Source organism: Malus domestica, chromosome 04, assembly GCF_042453785.1.
Source record: "Malus domestica chromosome 04, GDT2T_hap1".
Lineage (NCBI taxonomy): Eukaryota > Viridiplantae > Streptophyta > Magnoliopsida > Rosales > Rosaceae > Malus > Malus domestica.
In genome coordinates this window covers 30,571,516-30,583,737 of record NC_091664.1, presented here as the reverse complement: position 1 = coordinate 30,583,737, position 12,222 = coordinate 30,571,516, and the positions used below count along the sequence as shown (strand labels likewise).

At 40.8% G+C, this 12,222-nt stretch overlaps 2 protein-coding genes across 3 annotated transcripts; one reads left to right on the top strand and one right to left on the bottom strand.

The window, feature by feature from the left end:
- Positions 1-440: 440 nt before the first annotated feature.
- Positions 441-3,991, top strand: LOC103427750 (leucine-rich repeat receptor-like protein kinase PXL1). Its single transcript, XM_008365822.4, has 2 exons — positions 441-3,341; positions 3,430-3,991. Exons 1-2 carry the CDS (start codon positions 707-709, stop codon positions 3,837-3,839), a joined length of 3,045 nt encoding a protein of 1,014 aa, XP_008364044.3. The 5' UTR covers positions 441-706; the 3' UTR covers positions 3,840-3,991.
- A 139-nt stretch (positions 3,992-4,130) lies between these two features.
- On the bottom strand, positions 4,131-12,050 carry LOC103427749 (probable inactive ATP-dependent zinc metalloprotease FTSHI 5, chloroplastic). Of its 2 annotated transcripts, none has more exons than XM_008365820.4 (19): positions 11,035-12,050; positions 10,222-10,687; positions 9,876-10,076; positions 9,504-9,797; positions 9,143-9,412; positions 8,532-8,621; positions 8,312-8,443; positions 7,794-7,967; positions 7,564-7,685; positions 7,169-7,370; positions 6,866-6,994; positions 6,249-6,431; positions 6,038-6,157; positions 5,592-5,777; positions 5,404-5,478; positions 5,172-5,231; positions 4,976-5,083; positions 4,707-4,787; positions 4,131-4,484 (listed from the first exon to the last, which is right to left on the bottom strand). In XM_008365820.4, exons 1-19 carry the CDS (start codon positions 11,916-11,918, stop codon positions 4,416-4,418), a joined length of 3,846 nt encoding a protein of 1,281 aa, XP_008364042.3. In that variant the 5' UTR covers positions 11,919-12,050; the 3' UTR covers positions 4,131-4,415. The 2 variants fall into 2 exon arrangements, with proteins under 2 accessions (XP_008364042.3, XP_028957418.2); XM_029101585.2 differs by having other exon boundaries at positions 10,222-10,641; positions 11,035-12,021.
- Positions 12,051-12,222: the final 172 nt, after the last annotated feature.

The window sequence follows — 12,222 nt, the reverse complement described above, 5'->3', positions numbered from 1 at the left end:
TGGAAGACTCACTAAGGCATTTCAATCTCCCCTTAGCACCATTGTGTGTTGCTCTAACCTCAGGAATTGAACTTAAGACGTGTTGTGTGGGATATGAACCTGTAATTCGTCCCTAACTATTAGCTCACGCTGTAGTGATTAGCTGATTCTCTTTTCATTCATTCAGTCCAAATGTATAATAGCATAAGAAGGTACGAAAGTTACTTATTTTTCACAAACAGATTCGTGAAACAAACTAGGAATTAAAATACTACAAAGCAAATGAATAATGTCATGATTTGCCAAGTAATCATGAAAAAAAAAACGAACTGTTTCCTAAACTTAACAGAAGATCAAAGTACAAATTTTCGAGAAAAATTATAGTTAATAATTAATAAATAATGCCTGTCGAGTTGACTAATGACGAATTATAAGAAGAATAATGGAAGTAAGTATCATCTGTAAAACACATTCTCTCCATGTTTTGCTGTCTGGGAGATTTCCAATACCTCCAAACCTCGACAGTCATTCACTCATTAGCTTCCAAGAACTCCATATAATTTAGCTGCTGTAGATCCCAAGAACCCACGCATTCACAATAAGTTAATCCCCCATCTGTCATTAGTTAATCAAATCCAAAACGAATTTCTTGACACTCTCTTACTCCCTGAGAAAATGCCACCGTTCTGATAAGAGGAGGAACGGAACATATAGAAGAACAACAAAAATGTCAACCCTCTTGGTGTTCTTCTACTGTTTCGCTGCCACCACTCTTGTTTTTGCTCAAACCGGGCAGAATGTGGAGTGGTCGACCTTACTTTCGATCAAAGCTAGTCTCGTTGATCCAACCGGCGGCCTCAATGGTTGGAAAATGCCGAGCAACGCAGTTGAGGGAGGTTCGCCACATTGCAACTGGACCGGAGTTTGGTGCAACTCAAAAGGGTTCGTAGAGAAGCTGGACATCTCCAACATGAACCTCAGCGGCCATGTTTCCGATCACATTCAAGGCTTGCGCAGTCTTTCGATCCTCAACATATCTTGCAACGCGTTTGAAACATCGTTGCCAAGGCTGATAACCAATCTTACGTCGCTGAAGAGCATTGACGTGAGCCAAAACAACTTTGTTGGCGAGTTTCCAACGGGTTTCGGAAGGGCTTCAGGACTCACATCAGTCAATGCATCGAGCAACAACTTCTCAGGATTTCTTCCTGATGATCTTGGTTACGCAACATCTCTCGAAATCCTGGATTTCAGAGGGAGCTTCCTTGAAGGTTCGATCCCTACATCTTACAAGAACCTGCAGAAGCTGAAGTTTCTTGGCCTATCTGGCAACAATCTCACCGGAAACCTTCCAAGAGAATTCGGGCAGCTTTCATCACTAGAGACTATTATTCTCGGATACAACGCTTTTGAAGGCGAAATCCCAGCGGAGTTTGGCAACCTCACCAATCTTCAGTATCTTGACTTGGCAGTTGGCAGTCTCAGCGGCCAAATTCCACCTGAATTGAGTAGACTGCAAAAACTCACCACAGTTTATTTGTACAAAAACAATTTCACAGGAAAAATCCCACCAGATTTCGGTAACATTACATCGCTAGCGTTCTTGGATCTCTCCGATAATCAGATTTCCGGAGAGATTCCTGCAGAGCTTGCACAATTGACGAATCTGCAGCTTCTGAACTTAATGTGCAATAAGCTCACAGGTTCAGTTCCTGCCAACCTCGGCAAGTTAACCAAGTTACAGGTACTTGAGCTGTGGAAGAACTCGTTGACAGGTCCTCTGCCAAGAAACCTTGGAAGGAATTCCCCGTTGCAATGGTTAGACGTGTCATCGAACTCATTGTCGGGTGATCTCCCACCAGGTTTGTGTGATTCCGGCAATCTCACTAAACTCATCCTGTTCAACAACTCCTTCTCCGGTCCAATCCCAGTAAGGCTTTCGACATGTTTGTCATTGGTTCGTGTTCGTATGCAAAACAATCTTATTTCGGGATCCATTCCAGTTGGTCTGGGAAATCTTCCAATTCTTCAGAGGCTAGAATTGGCGAAAAACAATCTTACTGGCCAAATTCCTGCTGACATTACTCTGTCTGCGTCTCTTTCCTTCATCGATGTCTCTTGGAACCGCCTCGAATCATATCTTCCTTCGAGTATCCTTTCGCTTCCTAATCTTCAAACCTTCATGGCTTCCAATAACAACTTGCAAGGCAAGCTGCCGGACCAGTTCCAAGACTGTCCGTCACTCTCAGTCCTCGACATTTCAAACAACCACATCTCCGGAAAAATTCCAGAGAGCATAGCTTCTTGCGAGAAGCTGGTGAACCTGAACCTCAGAAACAACCAGTTCAACGGGGAAATCCCTCAATCAATAGCGACAATGCATACATTGTCAGTTCTCGACCTGTCCAACAATTCTTTGGTAGGTCAAATCCCGGAAAGTTTCGGAAGCTCACCAGCCTTGGAGATGCTTAACTTGTCTTACAACAGGCTTGAAGGTCCAGTACCTGCAAATGGTATCCTAATGACCCTAAACCCTAACGATCTCCTAGGCAATGCCGGTCTTTGCGGAGGCATACTTCCACCGTGCTCTCACAGTTTAGCCGCAACAGCAGCTCCTATTCGGAATATGCACATCAAACACATCCTTACTGGATTCATCGTTGGAATCTCAGTAATTTTGACTGTGGGAACCGCATTTCTCGCAGGGAGATGGATGTATCGGAAATGGTACTTATATAACAGCTTCGACAGTTGGTTTAACAAGACCAATCAAGAGTGGCCTTGGAGGTTAGTAGCATTTCAGAGAATTAACTTCACAAGTGCTGACATTCTGGCTTGCATACAAGAATCGAATATCATTGGCATGGGCGGGAGCGGAGTTGTTTACAAGGCGGAAATCCATCGACCCCACTCGGTTGTAGCAGTTAAGAAGCTATGGAGACCGGGGACAGACGTTGAAAGTGGTGATGATCTGTTTGGTGAAGTGAACCTCCTCGGCAGGCTCCGGCATAGAAATATTGTTCGGTTGCTAGGGTACCTTCATAACGAAAGCGACGTTGTGATGATATACGAGTTCATGCCGAACGGGAACCTCGGGACTGCATTGCATGGAAATCAAGCCGGAAAGTTGCTGGTCGACTGGGTTTCGAGGTATAACATAGCAGTGGGTGTTGCACAAGGTCTGAACTATCTCCACCACGACTGTCAGCCGCCAGTTATTCACCGAGATATCAAATCGAACAACATTCTGCTGGATGCAAACCTTGACGCCAGAGTGGCGGATTTCGGGCTAGCAAGGATGATGATCCACAAGAACGAGACAGTTTCAATGGTGGCGGGATCTTACGGATACATTGCACCTGGTATGTTAATTACCAGAATACGGTTTTACTGTCAAAAACTAGTTAACCATGTTAATATGAACTTTATTCTCTCTTCTATTGTTAACAGAATACGGATACGCATTGAAGGTAGACGAAAAGACTGACATCTACAGCTACGGCGTAGTTCTGTTAGAGCTTCTAACTGGAAAGATGCCGGTAGACCCTGCGTTCGGGGAATCTGTGGATATCGTGGAGTGGGTTCGAAGGAAGATGAGGACCAAGAGAGCCTTAGAAGAAACACTGGATCCTAGCATAGCCGGTGAATGCATGCATGTTCAAGAAGAAATGCTTCTCGTCCTCCGAATCGCACTTGTCTGTACGGCAAAGCTCCCGAAAGACAGGCCTTCCATGAGAGACATAATAACAATGCTCGGAGAGGCGAAACCGAGGAGGAAAAGCATTTGTGAGAGTAGAAGCCAGAAAATTGGCAAGGAGAAGCCTATATTCAGCACCTCACCAGTCATGGGTCTTCTGTAGGAACTCGTTCTGCAGGAGTTTTCTTCGTGTTTTATTTTCGTTCGTGTAAATGTATTTTTTCTGTTCTTTCGACTAATTTATACTGCGCATTCATAGCAAGATACAACGATGAACATTCAACGAAAAAGAATTACATTGTGTTAAATCGAAAATTCTACGTACCTCCAGCAATTGCAACCAAGCGGTACCTTTATGCAGTTTGCGTTAATTCAAGGTTCGAAAGAGGGGGTATACATGAGCTCACATATGTTCGTTGTCCTGACGGATAAACACAATAACAAACCGAAGACATGCTTTCGAAATGTATCATTCTATTAACAATTATAATCACATACTAATGAAAAATGGTGGTTGAGAAGGAAAAATGTTTGCCTCTTCCCAAGCTATAACTATTTCCTCTATAACTGGCTTACATCTCCCATACCGAAAAAACAGAAAACGAAGGGCATGAAACGTGAGGACAATAAAGGCCACATTGCACCGCAAACAAGCAGCGAATCTCATTGTAAATAGGACGGATGTTACCTTCGAGCCAAAAATAGGAATTGGTTCTACAGCTATCTATTCCTCGGAAATCTATTCTGCTGCGCTTAAAAGAGCTGTTCCTGATGCACTCCCACCTTCGAGAAAGCTGCCAGACAGTGGCTGGAAAGAACGAAGACAATAACAAAATGAAGGAGAGAGACTCGTTAGGTTTTATAAGACGTTAGTGTTTTTAGATTTTCAGAAAACTCTTTATTTAGGTATTATAAATGAGCAGAACTTCTAACGACGAATTTGACAGACAAAAACTTCATACAATAAGCGAAAAGGAAATTCAAAACTTGCACCATCAGAAGCACGTAACTACTAACAGAGTAGATATACCTCCCTATCATGAGATCCAGAAAGGAAAAAGGGCTCTTTTTCCCGAACACCTCCATTTTCTTCAAAAATTCTTTGCAAATCCTGCCATTGCCAAGAAGAGTCTATCTCAAAATGAAGCAATAAATAGATGTCACTCATAGTTTGAAGATATCATACAACAAAGTCAACGAATAAAGATATATGGAGATTAAATTTACTGGATAAAAGGAGACTCGACTACCAGTCGAATTAAGAGAGATGCCAATTGAAAATCAATACAGATATTTTACCTTTCCAGTCAAGATTTCAAACTCAAGCAACTCATCAACTATTTTTTCAAGAACTCGACGATTTTTGTGAAGCATTTCTTGCGCTTTATAATATGCTAAATCGTATATCTGTAAGAAGAATATAATTCTAGTAAGTTAGACCAGCCAATACATCACTAATTGATTAGTAAGCAATAAGAGTTACGGTCGTTCATACCTTTTCAACTTTAGCTGCCATCTCATACTCATGGTTGTTCCCCATGCTTAAAGCAGTAGACTAAGCCAATGAAAACATGTAACATATCAAAAAGCCTATCAAACCCTTAAAGCAGATAAAAACAATTAGGGCTTAAATAATGGGATTTTTAGAAGTGCGAAGAAAATATCGCCACTTGCTACCTCATTCTATATCACATGACCAACTTCTAAATTTAAAGAAAGAAGAATACCGCATTCGTGCGATAATATATTGCCGGACTATCATCAGGCCCCCAACCATACTGAATGACCATCCGTGTAGCTATCTGTTGCAAAAGGAGGGAAGACAAAAAACAGAAAAGTGAGTTATGGTTGCATATCCTAGAGATAGTTTTTGCTTAGTACAGATTGAGAAGCACAAAGCAGAGAAAAAACCAACCTCCTGTGACTGCGTTAACTCTGAGGAAGAAAGAAAGTTCTCTTCCCCAAAAGGCAGTAGCATTTGTGATGCAACATGTGAACCAAAACAAAATACAAGCTTCTTTTCAAGATATGATCTTGATTCAGAATTCGCGCTCCCGGACCCTTCATTTTTCACCTTGGTTATTTTTGTGCATCCGATTCCCTGTAAAAAGAAGCTTAAATTTCTCCACAGTTTTCCCAGGTCGAATTCCGTAAGTTGAACAACTTTTGTTTTTCAAGTAACTACAACTATAGCATATAAATTCACCATATATGAGGAGGAGTCATTTAATAAAACATACAAAATCAAGTAGCAACACCTTCACTCAGATTAAGTAAGTTGCCTGTAACTAATACATCAATTAACAATAGATGCAAACATTCATTGAGAGATCTAAAATCATGATGATTAACAGGACAAACCTGCCAAGACAATGGCTCCAGCCATATATTATCGACTACATCGAAGTTTGGCAATAGAAGGGCAATGAGACCACGACCAGCAGCCCAAACAGCATGTGGGAACTTGGTATCCCTTGTCCACTGGAAAACCAATTAACATATATTATTTTACTCTTATATATAAATACAAGCTTCCATCAAAGATAAACAATGAACTTATATAATTAGGTACCTCAAGAGGAGGGTTTAGAAGTTCGATTCCATTGGTTATCTGACCATATGGCTCCATCAGATCAACCACACTCTGCAGATCTTCTTTAGTCAATGCTAGCCCTAGATGATTCACCAGCATTTTGCTTAGCTTTTTGCCAATTTTGGTTTTCCTCGCCCATTCAGGAATGAAAGTGCTGAAAGTCTGCAAGAACAAGCAATAACACCATTTCATTAGGAAACTGCATATGAAAATGACATGAATTGCCATCCGCCCCCACCACTAAAACAACTAAAACTGAAACGCATAACCAAAGGTGGCCCAGCCCAGTAGATCCCTTCTCTTATAGAAACACGAGAAAAGATCCTGAGGGGTGATGCCCCCTTGCTTTTGTAGCGTGAGTAATAAGTACTCTAGGCCTTGAGTTGATACAAACAACAACAAAGCCTTGAGTGATATTAAGAAATAAATGATACCAGAACGCCACCCTACAGACAAAAATTGAGTAATAGTAAAACAAAGATAAATAGACAAAACAGGAGACAATATAAAGCATGTGGTCAATACACAGTCAACCAGATGATACATGCGTGCTTTCTGTCAAAGACAATGAGAGAACGGTATCAATTGATTCTTACCGCAAACCAACTACAGTAGCTCAGAAGTTCATCTGTATCAAGAAATTTGCTCCTAAAAGCGCTACCTTCCAAGGATGCAGGCACCAGCTTTAATTCTATAGGTCGCAAAAGACCTGTCTTTTCAGCAACCTGAAGGCAGAGAATGTTGAAATGTAAAGTGCAAATTACTAGAAAAGGATTTAAGAATAAATATGATGGCATATAATAAGGTAACAAGTTCCCAACCCACAAAGGAAACTTATCCACTTTAACAATGGCTTTAGTGTGAGAACAAATAAGATAAGAAACTGATTCAGCAATTACCTTTCTCCAGTCTACAAAATCAATTAGTTCACTATCCATTGTTTCTTTTGCAGCCATATGTAATATCTTCTCCCTTTCTGCTTGAGTTGGCCTTTGAAGATGAAATACTCTATCCATGCGACCAGGGCGCTGTAAGGCCTCATCAATTTGCTTGAGATTACCAGTAGTAGCCATCAATACAACCCCATCTTGTTTCTCAAACCTGCAGAAAGTGTAGAATAAATTGCAGATCGTTCCTAAAATTACTATGAACACAGTTCACGTCATGCAAAAAGGACACTCAACTGTATACAAAATACCCATAAAGAATTATATATATAACCCTACAAAAGCCCATAAAAGAATGCTAATCAAGGACTGTTAGTCCAATAAATAAAATAAGAGCTGAGAGTTACCCATCAAGTTCCACAAGCAGTTGATTAATAAAAGCCTCGTGATCCTGATTTTTAGTGTGGATAAATTTTCCACGTACACCAGCAAAGAGGTCAAAATCCTCCACAAATATGATTACAGGTGCCTGAAAATGACATAAAGTGCCTCAGCAAAAGATTTAAACATAGAAAGATACAGGAAATTTCCTTCATAATCCATGCAAAGTGACTCAGCTAGATAGATAGACGGCTACCAGTTCTCTCGCTGTTTGAAACAGCTCCCTAACATTTGATGCACTTTGCCCAACCCACAGTCCAGCCTCCAACTCTTGAGCTTTAATGTTAACAACAGGCACCTTAGCTTGAGCAGCTATAGCCAGTGCTAGAGATGTCTTTCCTGTTCCCCTCTCCCCTACAATCAGAACCCCCTGCAAATATAAAGAATAAACAATCTCAGGAGCTGATCGACCTCTTAACTAGTACCCAGTACCCACAGTGTCAACAAGCAGATCCTCTATTGAAAAATTGAAGAAAAATAAAAAGAAGAAAGATCAACAGATGCTCGTAGCACCAAGGTAACATTCAAATATCATGTACTATGGCTATGCATTCAGCAAAACTAACATGCTGAAAAATTCTAAAACAAACATGACAAAGAAAAATTCTAAAACAAAGTTTGAAAAGCTAGTTACCTATAACAACCTTTTTAATGTAAATTATATAGAATACATTACAGAACATTCTCGAAATAACTACAAATTATATAACATACCCGAGGTGCACGGGCACCCATTTCTTGAAATGCACCAGGATTTTTCAGAAATGCCACAACTTCGTTAATTTCCTCTTTCATGGATTCAATACTGGCGAAGTCCTTCAACGGTATTGGTGGATTCTTCACCCTCTGCAACCAGCCATAGATCTCACCATTTAATTTATCAAAACTCATTTAGTTATAACACACAGAAGAACTTTAAGTTCCAAGTATGAACCTTCATTTGATCGAAAGCCCTTGTTATAGGATCAACACCAGCCTTTTTGTTACCTTTAATTGTCCTCACCCGGTAATTAAGATAATATTTCTGCAAGAGATGAGCAAAAGAGGGGATCAACTAAAGGATGCACAACTATGAAGCTAAACATTATGGTTAAAGATCTTGATATGAATACCACTTCCATGTCAAGAAATAAGAAACCAAAAATTGCTGCTTTTAAAAAAATATTGATCATCAATGGTCACCTAAGTTGTATCCCATTTTCTTTCACAATCTAAAAATGAAAACATAGGATTCATAGAGACTACTCAGACCCCCAAAAGAATCTGATGCTTTAGTTCAACAATATATTCAAGACATTAAAATATTATACAACATTAAGGTTCACAAAGTATTTGAAACACAGCTTTGCAAGTCATTAAGATTATGAAAACGTAATTGCTGGTGCTATTAAGAAATATGTATAGCCTAGCCTCAAATAACGCAAAATAAAATAAGATTGTAAATGGCAAGAAACAATAGTACAATGCTCCAACACACAAGCAACAGTTTGATTGTCATAACCATCAAATGTAAAGTTGTTAACAGAAAAAGGAAGCAGGCAATACCACTCTCTGCAATTTCCGCATGTTTGGATCTCTGCGTAATGGCCCGTAACCAAGAAATCTGGGAATTTTTCTCTTCATAAAACGAAAGAGATGAAATAAAACATATCCATATATGGCGCTTCTCACGAGAAACCAAAAATACCATTGGATGTCATCTGTTCTTCTGGATTTATGATTCATTTCTGCCTCAGATTGCCATTTCAAGTACCATGTTGAGTCAACAGCTTGATCAATTTCCTCGGGCCATGCCATCCCTAACTGTATTCTTACCTGTTATAAGAAAAAAAGATAGAAACAAAGAATCATAATCACGTTAGTAAAAAAAAAAAAAAGCAACTAAACAGGTGAGAAATGAACATACAGAGTAGGGTAGTATAATCTCCACAAGAGGAAAAACTATTGTCATCATTATGTCGTCATTTATATTTTTGAACTTCTGAAGAACCCAATCTCTTGTATACGATACTGCTCTAGTCTTCCACAATGCATTAAACAATTGATGAGACAGCCTTACGGGCAAGAGAAATTGTTGACGGATATCCAACTCAGAAAGAGGAATCCACATCAGGTGAACAGCAGTTGGAATACCACAGGCAAGCATTTTCATGTACAGCCCATCAAACCCTCCAAAATCTTCAAATAGCATTTCAAATTCCTGGTATGAGAATTTAAAGATTAGAAACATAATTAAAATAGCAAACAGCACGAAAAATTTAACAAAGCGTTGCATTACCTTAATGTCAACATAATATTCCTTGTCGTCGCCCTTGAGTGCAATATACATGGCACCCCAATCATGCCTAATTCGGGCATGCTCCACTAGTTTCTTTGACACGGAGAAAGGAACAGCTACTGGATCCATTTCCCATCTATTCTTTTCCTCATTGTACCACGTCTTCGACACCACCCTGTCGCGGTCCAGAAGAATAAGTTCCTGAAATCGACATTTGATAAACAGCATATAACATTAGTCTATCAAACTATACCATATAACTTCACATGAAAGTTAGTCAACCTTTACGTTAACTCAGAAAAATTTACGAAAAAAATGACAACAATGAAGAGGATGCAAAAGCTACCTGTCTCTGGGCCACATACTGTTTACCAAAATCAACATCTTCTAATAGATTTCTTTTAAGGTCTGCCTTAGCATCTTCACGCCACTTCTTCCACCCATGGAACAAATGGAGGCCAGCAGCTTTCGGAACCACAACCTCCTTATCTCCAAACATCCACTTCAATTCAACTTCCGGAAATCCCTTCACCACCTCATCCTCTGGTGTTTTTACAAGAAAACGCTTTTCGCTGCCGAACTTCTTCATATTTTTCCTTATTTGAGCCTCAGTCTTTTTTTGCAGCTCCCTTGATTCTTTAAGGCCTTGTTTTATACGTTTAGCAAAATCCGTCGAATTAAAGAGGGGTCCCGGATCATCAACTTCCACAACATTTGGCAGAATCATTTGCTCCAAATTATTTCTTTGTGCATTTTCCAAGTCTTTCTGTATATCAGATTTAGAAAGCTTGGTAACCGAGTCTTTTGGCACACTGCAACCACATAACAATTGATACTCACACGACGAAATTGATTACTAATTTTTCTTTTTCCCAAAAGATATTGCTTTCAAAGTTGAAAAAAAAGCATCCAATCAAGCAAAACATTGCGAAATGAGAAAAATATGAATTAGTGTGCAATTTTATCAAAACCACCAGCAAAGAATTATGCATACAGACAGTGAGCAGTACATCAACTAAGATATCAACTAAACTTCGATTAAGTTAATCACTTTCGACATCATATTTCACCAAGAATTACTAATTTACAGGATCAAACATTATACGACTTCCAGTCCAATTCGAATTCATGAACATAAATATGACTGTGTAATGAATACCTCTCAACATTCTTCCTCCTCATTTGGCGGGTAAAACTCTGAACCAACTGCTCACATTCCCTCTCAATAAAACAAAGTTCCCTCACTCCATAACTCAATGCCGCCGTCTCTCTCCTCAAAATCCGATCCTCAATCTCTCCAACCTTCTCCCAAATCCCATTATACTCCTCCTCCAGACTCCCCAGCCTCTCTTCCATCCTCTCCTCCATCTCCTTAGACTTCTCCTCACCCGCATTGCCCGCCAACTTCTCCAATTCCCTCTTCACCTTCACCACCTCGGCCACAACCTCGTCGGACCGCTTCACCAGCCCCTCCTTCTCCCTCCTCAACTCTCGCAGCTCCCCATGGAGCCTACCCAATATCTCGTCCTGCAACTCATCCTTCTTCCCCCTCACCGCTTTCCATGCCGCCTCGACGAGCTTCACATCCCCATTTCCTCCTCTAACCTCATCTACACTCTTCAGCAACACACCCACCGTCTCCAGCAGCCTCTTCGTATACTCCGAGTACTCATATTTCACCTCCTCCTTATCCAAAACCGCCTCCGAAACCAGCGGCGCCGCGACCGCAACACCCCGACCCGCCCGAAACTGCGCAAACCCGAAAACAAAGCAGAACAGCCCCAACACTACCTGCCTGGCAATGCGTTCGGCGGAAAGAGCCGGCCTTTCTTCTTCCCCAGAGCCGACACTTCTGGAAGCTTCTAGAAGGCTAAAAAGGCGGGTATTGCGCGGAATCGAGAGTGGAATTCGCGGTGTTTTCGGGAATTTCGAAGCGAAAGTTTGGATTTTGATGCGGCGGTTTGCGGCGAAGTTTGAGAAGCGGGGATTTCGGGACGGCGCGAAGCAGCTGGGGAGGGAGCGGAGGGCGAGAACGGAGTCCATGGTGACGCGGCTATCGGAAAGGAGTGAAGTTGGAGCTGGAGGTGGAAGCCATTGTTTGTTGGTGTTGGTTTTTCCGGTGGGAAATGGATTGACTAGAAAATGCAGAGGAAGCTGGAGTGAGGAGTGACAACTGAAAGAGGGTTTCAAGTTTGGGTCAACGGCCCACAAGTATTTGGGTCATAAGCCCAAATTTTGTCCCGGACAAATAAGGCCCAATATAATCAATTTTGTCATTTTTTTGGTAGCACAATAGAAATAGTGAGTCAAATAATTAGTTGTTACAGAGAGAATAATGAGTGAGGAT